Source organism: Bombyx mandarina, chromosome 01 (genome assembly GCF_030267445.1).
Source record: "Bombyx mandarina strain Sakado chromosome 01, ASM3026744v2".
Lineage (NCBI taxonomy): Eukaryota > Metazoa > Arthropoda > Insecta > Lepidoptera > Bombycidae > Bombyx > Bombyx mandarina.
Genome location: NC_143208.1, coordinates 15,484,989 through 15,511,474, shown reverse-complemented (window position 1 = coordinate 15,511,474; position 26,486 = coordinate 15,484,989). Strand labels below are relative to the sequence as shown.

General features: G+C 35.1%; 1 protein-coding gene across 50 annotated transcripts in view; it reads left to right on the top strand.

The window, feature by feature from the left end:
- Positions 1-2,410: 2,410 nt before the first annotated feature.
- The window catches only part of LOC149503599 (uncharacterized), a 37,433-nt gene continuing 13,357 nt past the window's right edge, over positions 2,411-26,486 (top strand). For 3 of the 50 annotated variants that reach the window (XM_089730971.1, XM_089730968.1, XM_089730869.1), the window contains exons 1-18: positions 3,976-4,096; positions 7,530-7,666; positions 7,755-7,834; positions 7,914-8,078; positions 8,529-8,604; positions 9,128-9,249; positions 11,600-11,632; positions 12,270-12,419; positions 13,061-13,154; positions 13,482-13,538; positions 13,966-14,031; positions 16,762-16,917; positions 18,656-18,791; positions 18,879-19,089; positions 19,438-19,533; positions 22,291-22,403; positions 24,237-24,324; positions 25,059-25,154. In XM_089730971.1, the coding sequence (XP_089587097.1) occupies positions 4,059-4,096; positions 7,530-7,666; positions 7,755-7,834; positions 7,914-8,078; positions 8,529-8,604; positions 9,128-9,249; positions 11,600-11,632; positions 12,270-12,419; positions 13,061-13,154; positions 13,482-13,538; positions 13,966-14,031; positions 16,762-16,917; positions 18,656-18,791; positions 18,879-19,089; positions 19,438-19,533; positions 22,291-22,403; positions 24,237-24,324; positions 25,059-25,154 (1,914 nt within the window). In that variant the 5' untranslated portion in view covers positions 3,976-4,058. Of the gene's footprint in view, positions 2,523-3,975; positions 4,097-5,753; positions 6,088-6,397; positions 6,535-7,529; positions 7,667-7,754; positions 7,835-7,913; positions 8,079-8,528; positions 8,605-9,127; positions 9,250-11,599; positions 11,633-12,269; positions 12,420-13,060; positions 13,155-13,481; positions 13,539-13,965; positions 14,032-16,761; positions 16,918-18,655; positions 18,792-18,878; positions 19,090-19,437; positions 19,534-22,290; positions 22,404-24,236; positions 24,325-25,058; positions 25,155-26,486 lie in introns of those variants that run through there. The other 47 variants (XM_089731009.1, XM_089730949.1, XM_089731025.1 and 44 more) reach the window with 40 other exon arrangements.

Here is a 26,486-nt window from a genome sequence, read left to right as displayed (position 1 = left end):
AAAAAGTTTATTGAATTCGAATCTCGAATTGTTCATGAAAATAAAAATGTATACCTTTAAGAGTTTTACTCATTTTTAAAAATGGAGTGGACGCTTAAAGAAGACCGTGTTGCAGTAATTGCGTTGCATCGTTGCGGTTACGCGCCAATTCAAATTTTTAACATACTGAAAAATTTGAATTTATCCAAAAGATTCGTTTATCGTACCATCAAACGATACAATGAAGACTCTAGTGTAGATGACAGGTCAAGAAGTGCTCGCCCTCGGTCTGTTAGGACTCCAGCAGTGATAAAAGCTGGGAAAGCGCGAATTCAAAGAAATCTCAAACGTAAGCAGAAACTGTTGGCCCTTCAGATGGGATTAAGCAGAACCACGGTGAAAAGGGTGTTAAATGAAGACTTAGGGCTTTGGGCATATCGAAGAAAAACAGGACATCGTTTGAATGCTCGTCTAATGGACCTGAGACTGAAGAGATGCCGCGCTTTGTTGAAGCGGTACGCGGGAAAAAAATATCGGGAAATTCTTTTTTCGGATGAAAAAATTTTTACCGTAGAAGAGAGCTACAACAAACAAAATGATAAGGTGTACGCACACAGTAGTGAAGAAGCGAGCAACCGTATTCCGCGTGTCCAACGAGGTCCTTTTCCATCCTCGCTCATGGTATGGTTGGGAGTTTCTTAATGCGGCTTAACAGAGGTACATTTTTGTGAGAAAGGTGTAAAAACGAATGCAGTTGTGTATCAAAATACAGTCCTAACGAACCTTGTGGAACCTGTTTCTCATACCATGTTCAATAACAGGCACTGGGTATTCCAACAAGATTCGGCGCCACTTCATAGAGCGAAGAGCACACAAGACTGGCTGGCGGCGCGTGAAATCGACTTCATCCGGCACGAAGACTGGCCCTCCTCCAGTCCAGATTTGAATCCGTTAGATTACAAGATATGGCAGCACTTGGAGGAAAAGGCGTGCTCAAAGCCTCATCCCAATTTGGAGTCACTCAAGACATCCTTGATTAAGGCAGCCGCCGATATTGACATGGACCTCGTTCGTGCTGCGATAGACGACTGGCCGCGCAGATTGAAGGCCTGTTTTCAAAATCACGGAGGTCATTTTGCATAAACTTTAGTGTCATAAGAATCTATGTTTTGTTAAGTTCATTTTGGTATATGAATGGTTACATAATGAATAAACTTGTTTCAATTATTTTACATTAAACATGTGACAGAATTTATGACCTGACTAGGTATATCGGTGTGAGACTACATACCACACTATTAGACATACATAATATGTATATCTATATTGACTAGTGAGTCTAGCATAGTGTTTGTATACCTACTCTTTGACGGTGTCTTTGAAATTAACTTGGTCTTTGATTGAAGTATCAAGCGGTCTTTAAATTCTTCTATAAAATTGAAGTTGCACATTTGCCATCTAGTCCAATACCTACCCTAACTATTTGTAAAAATCAAAACTATAAAATCAACAACAACATCAATATTATACGTACCAACATTTATTGTACTGAAAAAAAAGTGTTTTTAATTTTAGATTGACTCGGTGGTGCAGTAGTTAGCGGCCTTGACTGTTGTGACGAGGGTTGGGGGTTCGGTTCCCACATCGGGCAAACATTCGTGTGACGAGCAGGTTTGCTTGCTCTTTGTCTGGGTGTTTATTTTCTATTTATTGTAAAAATTTAAAACTTATATAATAATTATGTATGTCAGTTTCCATAAAACAGAGAATGCTAATTTAAGGCAAAATGACTGTACATGATCTGTTAAAAAAACGTCTAAATTAAAAATCAAATGCAATGAATTTATAGGATTAATCGAGATATTCCCAATTGTTATCTAACCGTTTCATTACAAGTACGAATAACGAAATCTAGTATGCAAAATATTTACTTTATCCTTTTTAGGCACATAAATGACACATAAAAGAAAATGCGTTGTCGCGATATGCTGTGATTGTTATTGCCAGTTCATTGGTTATTTTAAAATGAATTACCGTTAAACAAATCAAGGTAACCACTAGGGGGAAACTAGACAGCTGCCACATCCAGCCGGTCCAGTTTAGAGCCGCGGTGCGCCGCTACAGTTTGCCAAGGAAGGGGCGCTGTTTAACTGTTGCATAATAATAATCGTGTGTATTTTTTTTTCTTTTTTTACCAAACTGCCAAGAGTAAGGAGAAAATTTTTCACAAAAATTTAAAATTGATAAGCCCCAGTCTTATTATTTAATGCCTTAAATTGTCTATTAATTTAAAAAAGACTGTATCTATGTTCATTTGTTTGATATGTTTTTTTTTTATTTAACGCGTATATATCTACACCTAAGTAGCTTTGCATTTGCCAAAATTGAACTTTTTGGACCTTTTGAATTTAGTATTATTATTGCTCTCCCTGGTCAATCGTACTTACGAATGGTATGGTGTTATGTGGTAGTCTGAAAAATATTTAGAATCTGGTGTCAGTGAACTCCTGACAGCGTTTAAGGAGTAAACAGTATTTATGTAGGTAAGTATGAATGTATCGAATAAACTTTACTTAAGTAAACTTGTCTACCTAACTGTGATGAAACTAAAAAGGCGATGATGAAATAACACTTTAAGCTCAACATATTAATTAATAGGGGTTAAAGTATAAAATTGCCGTTTTATTGTAATAGATACTTCGAATTGACATAGAACCTTCATGGTTTGCGATTTTTGAGTGATACTTTTTTCAAATAGTACCTATGAGGTTCTTCTTTTAAAAAATGTGCAACATTCGATTATCGACTTTCAGTTGTTTTTTATGCAGCTTAGACAAGAAAGATGAATACTTCGAAAATTCGAGTGATTTTTGAATACGAGCTCCGACGCGGAACGAACGCTGCAGAAACAGCTCGCATTAACAATGTTGCGTTTGGAGAGGGGACTGCTAATGAACGCACCGTGCGATTTTGGTTTAAACGCTTTCGTGATGGAAATTTTGATTTGAAGAACCACGTGGAAGACCGCCCGCCCACACATGTGAATAACAATGAATTGAAAGAGGTGGTGGAAGTCGATTCGAGCCAAACTACCCAGGAATTAGCAGCATGGGTTAGCGTTAACTTACCAACAATGTTGACTCACTTGCGTTAAATTAATAAGATAAAAAAATATGAAAAATGGGTGCCTCATGATTTGACTAATCTGCAGAAAGAAACGCGTGTCGTAACTTATGTTGCCTTGTTGTATCGATACAGAAATGAAGGAATATTCGATTGAATTGTGACATGGATTCCTTACGATAACCGTAAGCGAAAAATGCAATGGCTGACCTCAGGTCAAACGCCGCAACAGTGTCCTAAAGCAAAGTTTACCAATAAAAAGGTAATAATAACTGTTAGGTGGTCTCAGCGTGGTGTTATTCACTATAGCTTTCTCTGATCTGGTCAAGCAATAACGGCAGAAGTCTACTGTGCCGAACTCCGAACAATGATAGCAAAACTTGCAGTGAAACAACCCCGACTCATGAATCGGTCTTCACCATTATTGCTCCATGATAACGCGAGATCTCATACAGCACGAGAAACCGTTTTAACTCTACAGGAACCGCAAATATAAACAACCATTCGTCATCCTCCGTATTCGCCAGACCTTACTTCAACGAACTACCATTTTTTTCGTGATTTGGACAATTTTCTACGTGATAAAAGTTTTTTTCCCAGGAGGCAGTACAAAATGCTTTCACACAGTTTGTAGAATCTAGATCACCAGAGTTCTATCACAAAGGCATAAATTACCTTCCTATTACATGGCAGCAATGTATAGATAATAAATGGTAGATATTACGATCAAAGAAATATGTTAATTGAAAAAAAAAATGAATCTCAATTTTTCAGTACAAATCAGTAATTTCATACTTTAACCCCTAATATCATTCGAAGCTTATCTTATGCAAAAAATATCAAATTCTAATTTAAAATCCATTTCAATTTCAGCCCCGTGGGCGCACAAATCTTGGCGAAAAAATATGAAATAATAATTTGTGTTGTTCTTCACAAGTTAGTAGAATGCTTTAGGTATGTGCCGGAAATGCGTGCGTCGTTTACTTAAAGCAAGGTATGTTTTAGATATAGATTATACATCATATATGAACCTGGCATTAAATTAATGCAAGTGTAGTGTTCGCTTACGCGGCCCGCACTAATTTGAAACCCCTTCAAGTCATTCAATCCCATTTTTGCAGGATTGCCGTCGGAGCACCGTGATTCTGCAAATAGTGTGGATCTCCATGATGACCTGGAGCTTGACTCAATCAGTAAGTATATATAGTCAACATCAATGCGCCACTTTGAGAAGGCGGCACGACATGAAAACCCTCTTGTCGTGGCCGCCGGAATTTACATATCCGATCCTGTTGGACCGAATGGTAAACTGTCGACGTCGCCCTAAGCATGTCGTCCTAACTGATTTTCTTTTAATATTAATAATTAATTAATATGAGTCAACTTTAAGAGAGAGATAGAGAGAAAGAGAGAGAGAGAAGTCAATATATCCTAATACATGTCTCACTCAGTCTCATGCGCGTCGATAATGCCCTCGCGCTTTTACCCACAGAGGTATTAAATTGAATTTGGGGGATGATTGGCCCCTTAAAACGTCTGCAAAGCACGACGGAAAGTGTCTGGGAGTATTGGCGACTTATTTTTAAGGATATTGCCTAAAATATACGTAAAAATCAGCTTTCAGAAAATACGTGAAGTAGGTCATGATTTTATGTAGGTACCTTGAGTACCTGATACCTGAAAACTGGCCGTCTAAGCAAGGTAGCAGGTAGGCATGCGTTCTTAGTACATACTAACACTACGCAATCGGCCACATTTCGTTCATCAGAAAATACGTGACGTATGGGGGCCCTGGGATCTTACTCTACATCTTCATGTACCGTATCTATCTTAAGAAAACTTTTGACAACCGCATGGATATATTGCTGGTACACGGTATGATTGTCAAATTCTACTAAGAAGCATATTATCTTCCGCTCTGAAGGGTTATTCCGATAAAATTGAGACTTCAACTAGTCGGCGTCGTCCCGGGACGTGTAGGAAGGATAACAGTGTTCAACACTGAAACCTAATACGTGACTCACCCCAAAGAAGCTTTGTTGCCTGGACTGGACATTGGCTATCCCAGTTGACGGCCCACCAGGTCGCCCAGGCTGTGCCGCAATCGCAATACCTACAACTGAGGCAACCTATATTATGGGCTGGAAAAAGCTTACAATATTTCCATGTGATGGGTTATTGGTTATATAATAAAAGATGCCGGGTAGAATAGGACTACCTCTGAAGTTAAAAAGCACCAATTTTTCTAAAACGTTTTAAATTAAGATAGCGTGTGAGTGTAATGATAATCTATTTAAATGTTGGAAGTTATGAGAGATTTGCACATGTTTTTTAAATGCTTACAATCCTCTAATACGAGATTGTTGCCGCCATTCTAGCCACTACAACGAAACTTTTGGTAGAAGCTTTTAAAAATTATGGCACCACGCCTTGTGATACTGTCTTCTGGCTATATCTGTTACAGCTTAATACTTGTGTAGAAGTGTGGGAAAATGGAATTAAATTTCATTTTATAATCAATGTCATACCATTTCATTTCATTTAATTTTATTTTTTAATCAATAAACACCTGGCTTTGTTATAAAACATTTGGCTGAATGGGCTCTAACTCCTTTACCCATTGCCTGGATGGATTAAATGAATAAAAACTCTATGGTGTTTGCGGCTTCTGTTTGGCAGCTTGTTCTTTGTGAACAAATGGCAGCCAGTGCGAGCTTTATTAATATTATTATACCAGTTCGGGCTTCGGTTTTGCGAAGCCTCAGTTTATTTCTACTTATTTAAATCAAATTGAATGTAACAAATACGGCTTTCTTTAAAGTATTTGTCAGTGTAATATTCAATCTCAGTGTATTTCTGCATTTTATTCGTTGTCGCTGGCCGCAGGTGAGGTGATAAAATTGTCAATAATCGAGTAAAAATGAATGAATAAGTTGTTGCCGACAGTACGTAAGCCTTCAATTAATAAAGGATTATTTTCTCGTGGTAAATATTAACTAAAAGCAGTAGATTACAATCATGTTCATTTAAGTTCACATTTCATCTCATGTATTTTAAATTGTATAGTGCTTTCTATAAATTCTATATGACAACTTCGTTCTGCGCAGCAACCGTTTTCAACAAAGGTAGTGAGCAGCTCCGGTCCCGGGGAAATCAATACTGCAGTTTATTGACACGGCGCAGTAATATTCCATAATTGTATATACGCGAGAGCCTCTTTCATAGCTTCGCCGGGCTTCAGACCGTGCAGTACTCTCCACTCGCCCTCACTTGACCTCAATCTTTAAAGAATTTAGATTTATCTTTTACCTTTCAAAATCAGTTTCAAATAAGTATGTTATAAAGTGATGTGCTTTGTTTTAAAAAAAATTTGAAGTAGGTGAAAAGCCATTCCTACTTCATCCCCTTTTACCGGTATTGATTTTTCTTTTGGTGAGTCTATCTGTTGAAATTTGACTTATTTTCGAGGATCTTATAAATTATAATAAACTTAAGCTAGAAACTTGGTATAAAATGTATTTAAAAATATTAATTTAGAAAATTGAATAATAAAATATAATTTGTGTGGATATTAAGTTTTTATTAAATTAAGATCGAATTTGCATTATATTGCTAATATATTTGATATCATGGTACTTTTTGCTTTTTTATTGCTTTTTTGGAAAATCAATACTAGTCAATATTGGGTGTCGCCAAGAAAAATCTTGCCGGCATTCAAACTGTGGTCACACAAGCCCAACACAAATCAGAATATGAAGTATTTCACTTTTGTTTCATGTAAATGTAGACCACACCCTCTTCTCGGAATAAATCTTGTTATCGTAACTGGTATCAGTGCTTCACAATTCTGAAAATCAATAATTCTCAATGATTATGTTCCACATTTAGTTTTTATTTGTAATTTGTTACATTGAATTATAAATTTCACTTCTCTGTCCAGTAAGAAAAAATCAATAGTGAAACAAATAATAATTTACGAATTAAGAAATAATACAGCTAGAAGATGCAATACAATCTAAAATATTTGGAATACATACACCCTTTCAACTATATATTTAATTTTTTTACCTTTAGAAGAACTGCAATAGAACAATTAGCTTATAGGATCTGTGAATTGAAATTACATCAAAATGTGTTTAAAATTCAACAATTCATCAGCATCTTACGACAGTGACTGTTTATTCCTTATTTAAAAAATGTGATATTTTAAATGAAACTTGTAAGACTGTTTATTCCTTAGTTAAAAAATGTGATATTTTAAATGAAACTTGTTTTATTAGACCACCCTCACTTAGTAAGTAAGTTGCAGCTTATACATTCATCAATCAATATGGGAGATGTCCATGACATTGCTTTTACCATTTTCTACTATATTATTGTTAAGCTATAATTTGGCAAGTATACTAGCCACTTTTAATGATTTTCAGCCATCGAAGTAATAATGACGAGTTCATTATGAAGGAAATGGTCGGAGGATGCTGTGTATGCTCTGACGAGCGGGGTTGGCCGGACAACCCTTTGGTCTACTGCGATGGAAATGGATGCACTGTTGCCGTACACCAAGGCATTGTATCACACAAAGATATTATGTATATTTACTTAGAATTTGTTGTAGATTTGAGTTATTATTAATATACATATTTTATTTGCAGCTTGCTATGGAATTGTTACAGTACCAACTGGTCCTTGGTACTGCCGAAAATGTGAGAGTCCTGACACAAAGGGAAAAGTCGTAAGTCTTGTCTATATATTTCTACTGTGATATTTATAAATGGTTTTGATGTCTATAAATTTGAGATTTGTTGTTACAGAGATGTGAGCTTTGCCCATCAAAATCGGGCGCATTAAAACGGACAGACACAGGTGGATGGGCGCACGTTGTATGCGCCCTCTACATACCAGAAGTACGATTTGGAAATGTTACTTCTATGGAACCTATTGTTCTCAGACTCATACCACCTGAGCGTTACAACAAGGTGAATTTTGCAATTACTATTATTTTCTATAATTAAAAGTATTTCAGTGTAACTAAAACTAAGCTAATGTGAACTCTGCTATCTGGCTATCAAAGGTTATCATGAACTGTGCAAAGTTGGTGGTAAATTTATTACTGAATTAATTGTGTAATAGATGCCTGGCGAAACATAGATTCAATAATCTAACGCCAGATTTCGCAATATTATATCCCTCTGTACGTATTATGTATAGGTATGTACAAGGCGAGCTATCCGGCATGCCCGGGGACCATTTCCCGGGACGCCGATCAATATTGCAAAGCGCGCATGCGCCACGGCACTCAATTGAAGATGCCCCTCCCCAATTATGGACGGTTGAATGTACTTTATTGATTCTGCACTGCACTGAAATGGAAATGTTTGTGATTATCAACCACAACGCTTGTGCAATAAATCTCTCTTTCCTTTTAGACATGCTACATTTGCCATGATCTGGGCAAGTCTCATAGGGCAACTGCAGGCGCTTGTATGCAATGCAACAAATCAGGTAATTGCTTTTCGTTTATTAGGCGATTAAAAAGATTATAAAAATAAATTTCGAAACACGTTGAGTTGAATTCATTTGTCCTAGTTTCTTTGGAAAATTATTTGGAATTTGATGACTATAGTTTCGCAATACGATTTATTTTATTATTACATTGCAAGTTAAAATGAATGTGCTGGCGTGGCCGAAAAATTTTGAAATTGGTACACAAATTTTTATTAGTAATTTATTTTGATTATCCGAAAAATTTCGACACCTAATAATAAATTAAAGTAGGTTTTTGAATTGCTAAAAATACGTTTTATTTAAAATTTAACAAAAATAGTTATTGAAACGATTGGATTAACGAAATAAAACGGGAATTGATTTCGACGATTGCATATTAATTAAATCCATTACATTGTTCAGAGTAAACCTATTTTTACATGAATTGAAAAGGAAAATAATTTTCCATAATGTTTTTTTTTTTTTAAATTAAATGAAAGGCTTTAGACTCGTTTTTATCAAGGCAATTTTCGATCGTTAGGATGTAAACAGCAATTTCACGTGACTTGCGCCCAAAGTTTGGGCTTCCTATGTGAAGAAGCAGGCAACTATCTCGACAACGTCAAGTACTGCGGCTACTGCCAACACCACTACAGCAAATTGGTGCGTACTAGTACATTAATTTTACTTATTTCTTTCTAGATACATCGCTCGACTTCAAAGCTATATGGTCAGATGTACAAATTAAAGTTAAAACGTTTTTTTTTTAATTATTTTTCAAAATCTTTTATTTTATTTGGCTCGTAATTTCCAATTTTTGGAAGCTCTATACCTGGCCCTAAAGTGAAGTCGAGGTCATCGCTCATGTAAACACAGTCAATATAGACTGAATTAGAAAGTTTTAATTAGACGAGTAGAGTTTCATTCAAGATCATAATTCTCCATTAAACACTCGTTTGACTCGAATATCATTTTATCCTGATCAAAGGACGCATATACATTGGTTTGACATAATATCATTTATGTCTTATCTGGCTTTCATTTTTATGCAGTCTTGAATTATTATAGCACACGCATTTTAAACAATAACATCATGGAATCGTAAACTAATTTATTGTGGAGAAATCTGGTTGTATGATTAAGGAGCAACGTCCGAAACGCATATGGATCGGTACCACCGTTCGTCTGCTGTTAAATAGCAATACGACGACAGTACACCGAACACATCGTTGTTTCCCAAAAAGATGCATGGGCATGGAAGCTGGCATCACTGGAAACGCAATATGATTACCATTTAAAGTTAAAATATACAAGACCATCAACATCACCGGTTGCCCTAAGAATCTTCTGATTGGGTTCTAATGGTCTTGTATTGTTTAACTCTGTAATTTACTGTGGCTATCTTACCACGCACTTACGAGGGATTAATAATTAAATAACTTTGGTCACTAAGTATAGGTAATTAAGTACAGTTTAGAAATATTTCGATCATTCTCACATTCGATGATCGTAGCCTCATTACACGTAAACATATGATTTTCAATTAAATGGGGCGTTAAATAATACTAAACATGTATATAACGACTTGCAAGGACTGGGAATTAACAATTAACATTCATATGCCTTACTATGCTTCACCCTATGCGTTATAAACCGGCACTTCACGTGGTGACTAGAGTAAAGAAGACCTTGTAAAATAGAGGCGTTGTGATAGATAGGTAATCAATCAATCACCTCGATATCTATGTACAATAACGTAGGTATATAAATCATAATAAATTTTCAAATGGACAAATCGATCAGATTGGCTTTATTGGGTTTTGTTTCTCATTTAGCATCACGGTGTTCATATTCTTAATTTTATTTACTTTTAGCGTATTCGTACAGATGCCAAATATATTATATGCTGAATAAGTGAAACATGGGCGCCATGTGAACTGCCTTCTCACGCAAGCCGATCGCGTACGGCACTATGCATTTCGATAAGGGTACCTTGAGACAGTTAAACACGAAAATTGTGTATATTCGTTAAAGAGAACCAACGCTATGTCATGTGCCTAGTTGATAATATGTAATAATTGAACGAACAATTTTGATGCCCGCAATGTTTATTTTTTTTCAATTATATTATATATTTATAACTATAGCTTGATCGCACGCAAGCTAAAATAATACTAGGGTCAATTTTGAGGTTTCCATTTATCTCAGTAATATTTCGAGAAAATTATGAACACGACAATTGTGAGGTATTCTGTCGAAAATACTGATAAGCTTAGAGTGGCTCCCGAGGGCGGTCCACTGTTCTTGGCGTCAATATTTGTATGTTTGATTTAAATGCTCTAAAGCAAAAATGTTTACTACATGACAATAAAACCAAAAATATGGAAAGTAGCAATTTTAGTCAGATAGTTATGTTATTACGTTATGTTACGTCGGTTGTTATTTTTGTTCACAAAATCGTAAAAAAATGTCGAACCCGTGTTATATTATCTTCAATTTCTTCGGCTTGGGGACTTAAACATCATTCGATATATTAAAAACTCCATTCAGTAAACAAGACGCGACTCTCTTTGCATTTAAAAAAATCAGAAGTGGGTTTTGGATTTTTCTCGTTGAATTTATACCGTATGTAATAAAGAATCGAGTAATGCTAAAGAATCATAAGTTATTTCCTACTTATACATACTTGGCTTCAGGCGATCGAATTCATTTAGTCACTTAAAATCTTTAATGGATAATAAATATAATTAGATATAAACTCTAAAGTTCTAAATTCTACCAAGAATGAATTTCTCGAAAATATTAGGCATCTTAGGTAACACGTGCCGTTTATACATGACGTTGCTATTAGTTGTAGTTTTCTTTTTACTATTTTTTTTTATTTTCTTTTTATTAATATTTTTATCAGAGAATTAGTCTCAAGGTTCCACAAACGTGCTTATCCCTTTCGTCCGCATGTATAACCATTCATATAAATTTTTCATTCATTAAAACCACATTGCCTTTCTTTTAGTTTACCAATCACGATGTCACCGTCGTCGCAAAGGTACTAATCATTTCATTCATTCAAATAATATTATTTTTTTATATTTATTTAATGTATGCGCATTGCTAACGTTCCTACTACGCTTCTATCAGTTACACAAAAGTGTACAGCTTCACGCCGAAAAACACTAAAGTGTACAGTGTAGTTTAACCAGTAAGTCAATTGCTAAATAACTTCCCCCGATTTTGTATTGCTTTGGAATTATCGTTGCTTTTGTTTAAAATATTAATAATATTTAATGGAGTAATTGACTTTCTTCTATTGAATATTGCATAAAATTGTTTTGATACTTTACTGTTTGTGGTTAATAAAATTTCTAATTCCTAATTAAATAACAATCGTAAGGCTTAGTAAATTAAGTCAAATACTCTGTAACATTAAGTGGCATATCCTACGCTTAATACTTGAATCTAAAATGCGATAAACGTAATCTCTATCAACACAAAATAAATGAAAAACAAATATTAAACCACACACGAACGCAAAATAATATCAGATAAAAAATAAATAAAAAAAAAAACGAAAAATGGGACAACATTATAGTGTATGCTGTGCTGCTGAGTATATTCAAAGATGAATAATAATAACATTACGGTCATTTGAAACCAAGATGCCTAATAAACTCAGTTGTTTATAGAAAAAGGGTGGCAATGTGAAGACTATTCCGCCGTACAAGCCAGTCCCTCATGACAGTCACTCGAGTGACTCGAGCTGCGAAAAGGAGGGCGGTAACTCTCCTGTGACCACCGGAAGTGTCACGCCAACACATGCTGGCAAATCTAAAGGGGTACGTAAGGATAATGAAATACAGTAAATAAACATAGGTTTTTTTTTTTATTATGATATTTTCAGAACTTGTCCGGGTTAGGGAATTAATTGTGTTCGTTCGGAAACACGGATCGTGACTCGGTAGAAACGTTTATTGATACCCATATGTGTAACGAAATATAAATAAAATATTTAAAAAAAAACATGCGTAGCGGGAAAGCTAAAAAAAAATGAGTCTTTGTGAAATAGAATTGATCTTATTTACCTCTTTGTTGATAATTGAACTATTTTTCTTCAAATATGATATATGATCGAAATATTCCTGATTCTAAAAACGTGTCCGTCATATAGTTGATGTAATCGACGAAGTATTTCGTTAAAATGAATTCATCTGAATATTGTAATTGTAAAAAAGTATGGACGTCTGGAGATATCGTTGATCGACAGTTAATTTAAGTACGAAAACGTTGGTAAATAGCGCCAGAAATGAATGAACGAATTGAAAAAGAAAAATAATTTTAAAAACATGAATGATGAACATAAACGAAAATGCCAATTAACTTACTGAAACACTAATGTAATAATACATTGTGAATATCATTTTCCTTGTTTGCTTCACTTAACGTGTTGACGATAAAATTTAACTGTGTTTTTTTGTAGCCCGGACGTAAATCGTCGCACGCTAGTGGCTCTGGTTCTGGCAAAAACGCTCCTTCAACATCGAAGGCTTCAACTAGCACCGTTCAGCCTATGGGTAAGTAACGCAACACAACTGCGTCATTACTAAAAGCACTAACGGTAACATTGTGTTTCAACCAAGCAAGCAAATGTGTAAAAATCGGCACGAATCTGTTATTATTTGTATCGAAATAGGAAAGTGAAGCCTGTGTGTGATTTTAAGCAAATATATTCGATGTTCGAAGTTTGATAAAAGGATATCATAGTTTTCACTTTACAAATTAGAAACGCGCCGAGAGTTAATGCTGATCTAACATAGTATTATACGTTATTTTTAATTCTCACGTGATGAATGAATGTGATGATGTTATTTTATTTTTCATTTTCGCCCGCGCTCGGACAGAAACGGACCCGCCTGAAGCTCCACCGGTATCGCGTAAACACAAAAGCGGAGACAAAAGTGTGTGTCTGAATGTTTTGTGTAGTCGTCGCATGCAATTAGTCAATTTGATGTTGTTAGATGTAGCTGGAATTTGTGTCCCGTGACGGTACACTTTATTTAAACTTTAAGAATAGAATAGAAGGAAATAAATATGTACGTTTGACTCTCGAAATATTCAAGGCTGTAAGATGTGCGCCGCCACGGGGTTTGACGTAGTGTGGCCATGTATTGGTGGTATTTAGGTACAGTGTTGCCATGTATTGGTGATGTATAGGTACTTAGATTTTTTTTGCTTAATTTACAAATAAATTACAAGTTCTAATTAGTTTCTCTATATCGTGAAAGCATTTAATTACGTAGAAAATGATCACTGAAAAATATAGAATGCAAAAATATTTTCCATTGCCCTAATGTTCTATTTGGCATTTCATATTATGTAAACAAGACGATTGTGGAATTAGAAACAAGTTATCTCGTTTTAATTTTACAGGCGGCCAAAGGGCAGAGAAATGTAAGTCGTTTTGACAGAGTTCTTTGAACTCTTGAATAATTGTGTCAATATTTTGCTGTTCTTTGCGTACACGTGAATAGTTAGTTGCACGATGTTTTATTGTGAAATTTATAAAATACTTAGGTATTTATTCGTATTACGCATATAAGACAAAAAAAAAATAACAATAAATTAATTTGAAACAAAATTCCACTCGAATTACAAAGGTATAATCAAATTAAGTATGTCAATAGATAATGTATTTGTTTATTAAGACTTTTTAATAGGGAAGCTACCTTTCTTCGTGTAACGAATAAAAATAATTCAATATTAGGGGTTAAAGTATGAAATTGCTGATTTGTACTGAAAAATTGAAATTCGTTTTTTTTTTCATTTCAACATATTTATTTAATCAAAATATCTTCCATTATTATTTATACATTGCTGCCATCTAATAGAAAGGTCATGTATGCCTTTGCGGTAGAACTCTGGTGATCTAGATTCTACAAAGTGTGTGAAAGCATTTTGTACTGCCTCCTGGGAAGAAAACTGTTTTATCACGTAGAAAAATCACGAAAAAAATGGTAGTCCGTTAGAGCAAGGTCTGGCGAATACGGAGGGTGACGAATGGTTTCTAATTGCAGTTCCTGTAGAGTTAAACGGTTTCTCGTGCTGTATGAGGTCACGCGTTATCATGGAGCAGTAATGGTGAAGATCGATTCATGAGTCGGGGCTGTTTCACTGCAAGTTTTGCTATCATTGTTCGGAGCTCGGCACACTAGACTTCTGCCATTATTGCTTGATCAGATTGGAGAAAGCTATACCTAGTGAATAACACCATGCTGAGACCATCAAACAGTTACTATTTACTTTTTTGTTGGTAAGCTTTGCTTTAGGACACTACTGCGGCGTTTGACCTGGGGTCAGCCATTTAATTTTAAAACCCATTTTTCATCACATGTCACAATTCAATCCAATATTACTTCATTTCTGTATCGATACAACAAGGCAACACAAGTTACGACACAAGTTTCAAAACGCGTTTCTTTTTTCAGTTCCGTCAAATCATGATGCACTCATTTTTCATAAAAAAATTATTTTATGGATTTGTCACAAATGAGTCAATATTGTTGGTAAAGTAACGTTAACCCATGCCGTTAATTCCTGGGTAGTTTGGCTCGGATCGACTTCCACCATCTCTTTCAATTCATTATTATTCACATGTGTGGACAGTCTTCCACGTGGTTCGTTCTTCAAATCAAAATTTCCATCACAAAAGCGTTTAAACCAGAATCGCACGGTGCGTTCATTAGCAGTCCCCTCTCCAAACGCAATATTGATATTGCGAGCTGATTCTGCAGTCTTAGTTCCGCATCGGAACTCGTTTTAAAAAATCACACGAATTTTCGAAGTATCCATCTTTCTTGTCTAAACTGAATAAAAAAAACAACTGAAAGTCGATAATCGAATGTTGCACGTTTTTAAAAAGAAGAACCTCTGATGTACCATTTGAAAAAGTTTCACTCAAAAATCTCAAACCATGAAGGTTCTATGTCGATTCGAAGTACCCCCTATTACAATAAAACGGCAATTTCATACTTTAACCGCTATTATTTTTTAAATTTCTAAATACAAGTTTCGCAACATGTTTAGCACAAGCTAGTTTCAGTTTTCAGTTTATGCAGCTTTCAGAATTAAGTATAATACAAGTCCTTTTCGCTAGTAAGACGTTATTACTGTTATTACTGGTGGTAGGACATCTTGTGAGTCCGCACGGGTAGATACCACCACCCTGCCTATTTCTGCCGTGAAGTAATAATGCGATGGAGCCGAGACCTTAGAACTCGTGTCTCGAGGTGAGTGGCAGTACTTACGTTGTTGATGTCTATGGGCTCGATAATCACGGTGGGCCGTGAGCTCGTCCATCCATCTAAGCAACAAAAAAATGTTAAACTAATTAATTTTGTAATAATACGAAGTTGATGTTAAGGGAACTCAATTAAGAGGTTGAAGCTAGGAGACTCCGATACTATACTACACTGTCAAGAAAGTACCAAGAAAATATCAATGATACACAACATTTTAGTTATTCATCCAAATTTTATCATCTCCAAAATATGCTTCATAGTAACAATACACTTACGCCCACGAATTATCTATTTCAAAACATTTTGATTTTTGGGAATTGAGGTTAGTTTTCGCTGCGATTACTCCTTTGTATCTTCTACGAAATGAAAATGGGTGCCACCAAGTGCTAATTTGAGCTTAGGAAAAATAATCAAGTCAGCCGAAAGTACATCCTAATTAACAGATGCAACTCAAACTCCGCGTCAATACGTAAAACAGTTGTGCCGATATAATAACAAAAGAAACAACGGCTGACTTTGGAACCATAAACAAATCAATTCCCGATACTTTTTTGACTGATCATACTTATTACCTAAAAAAAACAATCAATAATTCGAGGCAAATCCGATAAAACCATAAAGTAATCAAGATGATTACTATTTCAACTTGCTCTTGAAAATTAGTCTTGCATGCATATCCGTAATAGGTGTAGTAAGTCAGTATGTTATGTGGTCGTATAAGGAGCAGCGATAATATATTAACGTGCATTATTTGGCAGCTTATTCAGAACGATTAACAAGAAGCTAGAATAATTTGTTACAAATAAATAATCGCTGGTCCTTTTGTGTGAGAATGTTTGCTGTTTAGTTTAGTTATTTCACAATATAATACAACAATGTATAGGCGGAAAATCTCATCACTCGTCAGACAAAAAGAAGCCGTCGCCTTCACGGCGTGGCTCGTCAGCCGGTGACGCAGGCGGTTCTGGAAGCAAATCGAGCACCCCGGCGCCGTCACCTCAACACTCTGCAGAAACATCGCAAACTCAAGGCGCTAAAGGTATATAAAACACGAAAAAAACTCACTGGATACAATTGAAGTATAATATCTTCTCCTGTTTCTCCACCTTATCCCGCTTATCCAACTAGATGGGATCGGCACAGCTAATTTTATCTTCCATTCTCTTCTATCAGCCGTCATCTCAACGCTCACTCCTCTCTCTCATATCGTTATTCACACACTCCATCCATGTCTTTTTCGGTCGATCTCTTGCCGCTCTACCTTGCACTACCATTTCCATACATCTCCTAGTCACATGCATCTTCTCTCTACGCATCGCATGTCCATAGCACACTAACCGTCCGCTCTACAATTGAATTAATCGAAATACTCTAATTAGAAACGGTAAAGGGGATTGCCCACTCTCCATAGTGTGCTAGGCCCAAGATGGACATCAAATATTACTATAAAAATGTACTGATTCAAATTCTTAAATGTATTGGGTATCTAAAAAATATATTGAAATTGACGCCACTATTATAAAAAATATAATAAAAATAAAAACTCGTTTTGAGGTTAATTTTCTATATAAATAAGTGTCGGATTGTGAGATACTTCAAGAACTTTTCTTTTCTTAATGTTTAAGATGTTCCTAATGTATTTTTATCCAATAGGGTATAAAAACACACTTAATTCTTTAAATATCTATATTTTCTTCATCTTCATACACAATTAGTATCATCTAAAAATAGCAAAGGAGAGCATATACACGGTTTTAAATCTCGGTCAGGGTAAAACCACAATTCACACAATGTTTTTTAGTCGTAGTATGAAACGTTATTGATAAAAGTAAAATAAATCGAAGAAAAATCAAAACACATCCATTTTGTACGCAAGCACAACACCACAAGCAGCAAGCGAAGTGTCAGTCAGTCAGATTAAATTCAGTGTTGTCAGTATAAAGAAAAATAATTACATGAAATTCATATATCGATTATTTTTTTAAATAACCGATAATTGATTTATATCTTAATCTTTTTTTTACGAGTACACATTATTTTTTATGTTTTTGTTTTAGTTGTACATATTTAAATAACAATACTAGTAAAGTTTTTTTTATTGCTTAGATGGGTGGGCGAGCTCACAGCCACCCTGGTGTTGCTAAGTGGTTACTCGAACCCACATACATCTACAACGTAAATGCGCCACCCACCTTGAGATATAAGTTCTAAGGTCTCAAGTATAGTTACAAGTTAAAGTCCAATGGGTATGTCTTCGATGTTATTTTATGTGCATAAAATCCATTAAAATCGTTTGATTAATGATAATACTTAAAATGATTTATTTATATGTTTTATTTATATACTCAAAATATTTATTTCATACGTAAAAGGATTTGAAGCTGGCAATATTTTTCCCGCAAAAATAAAAATCCTTGTTTTTTCAATAGAGTTACTTTTTTTAAACTACTTATTGTAAACTATAGTGGCGCTTATTTGCAAGAAAGTAAATGCATATTTATTTATGACAAAATTAATGCACTAAGTATTTTTTCTATAATCTATTGTCCGCTTTGGGCCTAAAATGGGCCATCCCCTTTGTATCCAAACAATTGGCTACATGTTCGCAAATAATTGACTTGTTCAAATAATTTGCGATGGGTTTTTTTTATTTATTACTCAGGGATAACGTGATTCTCGTGTTCTCTCTCTGTGATTGCAAGCTCATTTTAAATATGGATTCAATAGAAACACGAAATTATTTTACTTTGGTTTTACGACCAATAATTATATTTCAGCGGGTGGTTCGACCCCTAAAGCACCGCCGCCACCAGCCTCGCCGAGCGGTTCCAAGCCTCCCGAACCAGTGGGAGTCATAAGCTCGGTAGCGTCTGCTACTGCGACACCCGTGTCCACAATTACTGCTCCAGCTAGGTTCGTAATAACGAAAACGGCAATAACAAATGATGAAAATCGGAAATAAATAAAATCAATTGTAAACAACATACATTTTCAATATAGTGCTGCGGTATCGACGTCTGTGGTACAAATACCTCTGCCGAAGCCGACTTACCAAGAGACAGTAATCACGAACACTGAAGCGATGGAAACGAAACAAACGAAAAAGCGTAAAGCTGTAGCCAGCGCTGCAGCTGCTGCCGCCGCAGCCGCCGCCGCTGCGGCCGCTGCCAATGCGGCTCTGGACTACGGACCGAGTACTTCATCAGCCATGGTACATAAGACGTATGATTTAAAGTCACCTATCAATAAGGCCAGACGCCATAACCTCCCTATAGAGTTAGGTAACCTTTGCCCGTTTCAGAAACACAGAGTACGAGATTGTTCTACGTAATCTCCAAAATAAAAAAATCTGCGAATTCAATAAAAAAAAATCGAAAATTAAAATATGACGCGATGCATAATCGTTAAAATTTACGGGGTCACGAGATCGCAAAAGTGAAAATCTAGATTTATATAGAAATAAAATTGTTCATTTGTGTTTTATTTTGAAGACCCTTCCTATTCATTCCATAATAATGAAAGTGATTCTGGTATCATGGTGTCCGTTTCGGTTTGACAGTTGGATGCTAACGGTAACATACCGGGCGGCTGTAATTGGGAGGCGGGGCCCTCGTGTTCTTCAGAAATGCAAGAACATGAAAAGTACATCAAAAAGGTACGTTTTGTGGATCGCGACCCGGTTAACGTTGGTATGAACCGAAAGGAACCCACGCCCCGAACGGAAAACCTCCCCTTTCTTTTCGATTTGAAATTGGTTGAAAATTGGAACAGTTCTCTAACGACATACGTACCATTTTTTTATTTTTTTATTCTGGTAGAAATTTCCAAACAACACCCGCATATATTTCGTGCTTACTTCAGTAAAGTCTTAGATGGGTATTGATTGAGAGGTACATAATAAGTGAAGCTAACCGCCGCCCAAGGAGGTTTTACAGAAATCACTAAGAATTATTTGTATAACGAGCACGCATCATCCCCTATTTTAATCGATCATACCGTCAATAATGTGAAAAATGAAACGTAACAGTTTTTTTTTTAATTTTTATAAACCAGCTTCCCTAACAGCTCTTTTGGCTCAAGTACTTTTAATTTTCGTTTCACATTCCGAATGAGATGTTTCTATATCATTAATAATAGAGCCCTTTATTCGGAAAACAGATATAAAATTAAGTTTCTTATATTACTGCACTTATACTGATATATGTATATATATATGTATTTTAGAAAATTAAAATTGGTGTATTTGGTGCTTGTTTACTCTCTGTAAGTCCGTTTGCCAGTTGGCAAAGGCCTCCTCTAACCTACTCCATTCTGATCTCTCTCTGGCTACTCTACTCCATGTTATGCCCGCAACCTGCCTGATATCATCGTCCCATCTTTTTTGTGGCCTGCCTCTTTTCCTCTTGCCTTCCCTTGGGTACCAATGTGTAATAATTTTGCTCCATTTTTCTTTTCCTCTGACCATGTGTCCCGCCCACTTCCATTTTAGCCTTTTTATTTTTAGAGTTACGTCTTGTGTCTTAGTATTTTTCCTAATGTTAGTGTTTCTTATTTTATCCTTCCTTTTTACTCCTATCATGCTTCTTTCCATTGCTCGTTGGCAAATAGCAATTCTATTGGATATGTTTTTTGTTAAAGCCCATGTTTGGCTTCCATACATTAAAATTGGTAGAATGCAAACATTGAATAGTTTGCCTTTTGTTCCTATATGAAGGTCCATGGATCTTCCATGGATGGTCCATGGATCTTTGTACCCAGGTAGCTTAAGATTCATCAGTGCTATGCGTTCTGATACTCCTATAAAGCTCTCAACATAGTTTGTGAGGTATTTTTTTATAATAAAACCAACTCCATACTGACCTGGGGTCGTTCCTATATGGTATAGAAGGAAGTCTGGATGGGAAATAATTCTTTCTCCCATTCGCCTTACCTCACTCAGGCCGACAATGTCCCATTTAATATGTTTCAACGCATATACTAGTTCTGTAAGGCTTTCATCGTTTTTCAGTGTAAGTACATTGAGGGCTGCAATATAAATTTTTGATTTCGTGTAGCTGTTTTCGCAATTGATTTCTTGTGTTATTGGGGGGTTGTGGTTCCTATCCCCCACCAATCGGCTTGGGGTAGATCTAATATTTGGGGTTGCAGTATCTAATTTTTGTTTTATTGTTAGAGGGTGATGGTCTAATCCTCCCTCGGTGACCAGCCGTCTTGGGAGTATTTTCTATATCATTACTGAGCAGCAATAAAACAAAAATAATAATTATTACGACGCAACCTAATGATACATTATCGGTATCTTAAAAAAAATAGATTAAATTTCGTTAAAATCTGTCGTATACTTTAGGGTTTCTCGGATTTATATTCTTGGAAGATATAAATGTGTTAAAAAATATAATATGAATATAGCCATCTTTGGGATCATCAGCATTGTGATAGTATTTTATTAAACGTCGACGAAAACAGTATATTTAGATTTAAAAAAATATATTTTTTTCTCTTACCTACGCCGAAAGTTCGGTTCGGAAAGTTTTCCTCCCGCTGTACAGGGAAGAAAGACTAACTTTTCCTCCCTGGGTACTGACAAGTGCGCATGCGCGTTAGTGTCTACGTCTGCTCTCACGCACCTAAAATTCTCCGCCATTGTTGTGCTCGGGTAATTTGCAATATTGTGTTTAGTGTAAAAGTGAAATAAACAAAAGGCAATAAAATTTCATAGTGAAGTATTAGACAAAGATAAGTTCATCAGACGGTTCTTATTCAATTAGTAGTAGTTTATTTAAAAATTTAAAAAACAGTTAAATTGTTTTTTTATGAGTATGGGGGGGCTCCGTCCCCCTACCCCCTGCCAGGGCTTCGCCCCTGAACCCCACCGGGGCTTCGCCCCTGGACCCCGGCTCGGTACTTTACGAACTTTCGGCCTGGTAGGAGACAAAATATTTTTTTTTTAAATATAATAAATAAATATTTTACACGCGGGAGGAAATATGCAGTGCACAATGTACTATTGGATTAATCATCATTTAGATTATTTTTATTAATAAACCACGTATTAAATTCCTAATGTTTGTACATCGGACGATATCCGACATATTACAGAATTAGAGCAAAAAATATATATATATATTAGTTCGCATCACCTAAACTTACTACCTAACCGAAACCAGCTAATAAATTTCTTACTACTGTTTAAAAGAAAAATTACTTTGAATTAATTTTTTGTTTATAAGCTACGAAGTGCGGAAATTAAATAGTGAATTCATTACGCGCATTAAACTTTAAAAGTTTACAAACTTAAGATTCAAAATTGTTTGGCACATTTGTTAGATCAAAGTCTATTAAAAATTAAAAGAGTAATTCGGCTTCAATAGCACTTATTGAATTTCCATACTAACTGTTGAGTTCCTTGTAGGCTAAGACGGATCATCCCGAGCCTCTGAACATGCAGAGCCACTACAACCCGATTGCGCCACCACCACCGCCTCCGCCACCAGCCCACAGCCCTGCTTCTCAACCGAGCCCTAGGTAACTACCAGACATTAACAGACAGACATCACCAGACACCAGACACGTTCAAAATGAAAAGACATAAACACAAAACACTAATTTAAGTATTTTGAGTTTAGTATGATTCTTAGTATTCCCATAGCTTTAACTCTGGCACAATTTTCAACAAACCTTAGACACAGTACACATAATTTTCGACGGCAACAGACCAGCCTGAAACATAAATATAAAAATTACCTATATGTACCAGAAAATATAAATTTTGAGTAACGCACCTTTTTGCGTTTATGTATTTGAGTAAATAAAACTTAAAAATTAATAATAATGAAAACAGTTTTGTTTTGCAGTATTAAAAGATCGTTGTCCAATTTCCCGCCCGAAAATGTTTTATTGTTTTGTAGACTGTACGCAATAATTTAAAGTACTTATTAAACTATGCAAGCATTATTAGTGTGTGAGTACATTAAATTAATTGAAGAAATTATTGACGATCTTCCTTGATTTCCTAAATTAAAATTTTTCTTACAGTTCTCAAAGTATTGTTAAAATATAAAAATAAATAATTATTAAAGTTTTGCTTTACGATGCTCTTTTTATATTTTAATAACAACAATTTTTTTATTTATTACACAAGTTATTTTTCGAAATAAAAAGATTCTTTTATTTCTTTTAAATTCTTAAAACAATAATTTCTAACAAAACGATAATGGTGTTTGCTTTTAGATTATTTTTGTGTCCTAGTAGTTTTGACATTAATTCTCGTATTAATTGGATTAACAATACAGGGTGAATATTAATTGGGCATGTAGTATAAAGATACAATGGAAAATAATTAATAAATTCGCTTGATAACAATATAGAAGTGTTCTTGGGCTAGGGGTTGGCCCCGTAAATATTTGATTGGGTATTCGAAAGGGGATCTGTACAAATAAATAATATAATATAATAAATATAACATAATATACATTAAAAAATTACAAAAGGTAATGTATTATATTTTAAGAAGTGTTGAATCCTAGGCATGACACGCAAGAAATGATTGAAGGTGGTCTGCTTTTATACATTTGATCCAATTGACTCTGGAGCAATAATGTTTTATTGAATACCATTGGAGAGACATCGAAGAAAACCCAAACATAACTTATAAACATTTTTAGAAGACTAACTTCATACGTGACGCTATATGTGCGATGCTTCCGTTGTATTCTAAATTGTTTGTCCTCAATACACTAAAGAAGAAAGACAGCAAATAACGAATTCATTTCTACTGAATTTACTTTTGGATGGAGCACGCGAGACCTGCGCAAGCGCAGACAGATTATTGCTGTTCATATCGTTTCATCAGAAATGCTCTCGACAAAAAAAAGAAGAAAAATTCAACCATATCAAAATATTTAAGACTTTAAGCTGTGCCCGCGACTTCGTCCGTGTGGAATTTATCAAAACCTTATTTTATTCTATGACAATTTTAGATTTTTTCTCCTTATTACATCAGCTATCTGCCAGTGATAGTCCCGTCAAAATTGGTCCAGCCATTCCAGAGATTAGTCGGAACAAAAAATAGACGAAGAGACCGATATAAATTGTAAAAAACGTTATTGTGTTATATGTACCGTATATACATACATACCGCATATAGTAAAAAGTGGTTATTTTATTATTACAAACAGACACTTAAATTTTATTTATTTGTATATATAAAATGCTAGAACAACCTATAGTTGTATAATTTCAATAACGTTAAAATAAAAATGGTTAGTAGCACCTAGCAACCCTGGTACGGATGTTACCACATCTCGCGGTATTCTCGTACCGCAGACAAAAATGTTAGTTGTATCAATGTGTGAATAGGTACCATCACAGACACCTGCCGAGCCCAATGCCCGGTCCGAGCGGTCTGAATCCTGTATCGACTATACGATCGCCTTCACAGCCTCAGGTGAGTGCGCGCTTTGACATTCGTAAACCCACGACGAAGCTGAACATTCACACCGATGCCGCAACGTTAGCAATGTGTATTAATTTCATGAAAATATACTCTATATTGTCGTTGTGTTGTGACGCAATTAACCCTCAAATAATATGTGTAATGTTATTTTAGATGTTTTATATTTATGTAAGAGTAATGTAAGCTTAATCGCTTTGACAGCGACAGCATGCTTGAATAGAAACTAAAAAAAAAAACTAGAATGTGTGATTAGTAAATAACAATACCTTAATATTATGTTGCATGATTTTTTTAAGTTTGTGCTAATTTAATGAAATTTCTCAAATCATTCATCAGTAAGTGATAAAATATCTTAACTGAATTAATAGCTAGAAAGTATAGTGGTTTTTTTTTTTATTTTGATATTTTCCTGTCCGAATTATATACAAAAAAACATAAATAGGGCATAATTTCATTAATAAATTAAATTCACTAAAATAAACTTTACTAGAGCAAATCTATATTATTTCATTTCGGTAGGTTAACTATGAATAGTTAATTAATTTATCCTCTCGACCGGGTATCCGTATACGGATTCCCCAGCGTTAAAAAAAAGGTCAACTATGAAAATGATAATTTAGTAAATATATCACTAACAAGCTACGTACGATCGCTATGGACGCAAGGCTTGTTGTGATTGACGCGGAAACAATAAGAGCGTACTAATAATAGCTTGGGCTGTGTAGGGCGGGAAGGCCGACCGTGACGGACCAACGTCGCTCCTCGTGTCGGTGCCGTTACCCTCCACGAGCCATGGACTGAACCTCTCCGCACACCCACAGGTTTATACCGCATAACCTGAACGCACAACTGACATTAAAAAAAGCATCATTCTATGATTTAAATTTGAGAACGTTATTCTTTCTTGTAACAGGCACAACAAATACGTAACTTTAAAAAAAAATAAAAGAAATTGTCATTTCGAGTCAAATTGAGATTATAAAATATATTTAATCGATTAATCGATACGTATAGCCCTACTGGTATTCGTTATATATATTTAAAAAAAAATTGAATTCATTAGACTGATTGAAACGTTTAATCCGATCGTTTCCTCAATTCTTAAGATCATAATAATTGAAATAGTCTTGCCTAGTCTTAGTCTACGATTTTTTATTCGATACATTTAGCTCCTAGTATAATCACTGATATTTGTTCAATATACTATGAATTGGTTATATTATAGTAGTATGAAATAGTTACACGATTGTTTAAAAGGCCAGACACATTGTAGTATCTATTGAAAATAAAAGTTCAATAATAAAAACTAAACATATCTCGGAAGAGGCTGATGAGATTGCATCGTTGGTCCAACGCATGTTTTTATTTGTAACATGTTCAGAGTATGATTCATTTACCAGGCTTACGGTGGTTTCATATAAAATTTATTGAAAATTATTGATTAAATACCTTAATTTTGCGTATGAAAATTTAATTTTTTAATTTGAAATTTTTGTTTAGAAATACAATTGATCCTTTTTTTCCTACCTAATCGTTAGTAGCCGAAGGGGCTATTCCAACTTCGCGCGGACCGGAGAAATTGATCAATAAACTAAGTAAACTCCTTCGTAGGGTAGACTTTTTCATGCACTGATACTGCTACAATATAATATAAAATCTGTAAATAATATGAGTTATTGAATCACTATTATAGTTTTTCACGCGGCTTCGCTCACGTTATTGTAGAAATATATTTATTTATGTATCTACCGGGAGTAGAACTTTTTTGCCTCTGGTTGAAATGTTGTTTCATGTCACGCTGACAATGTGTACCTACGCTTAATTTGATGACCAACTAAATACATAGCTGTCACCTGAAAATGCCACAAAAACCTCTATATAGTATGGATATCAATTACATACTGTCGACGATTATTTTATAACGATCTATAATCATCTGACACTATTGGCATTTGATAAATTTACACTAAAATTTCGCAAAACAAAATTGTCACTAGAATGCGCGTGCTCAACGTATTGTTACGCATGCGAAGTGACGCCTTTGTAAATAAAAAAAAATCTTGTAATCCGTGTTCTACGTAATGAAGATATATGTCAAAACTTGTAAACTGGTGGTAGGACCTCTTGTGAGTCTGCACGGGTAGGACCCACCA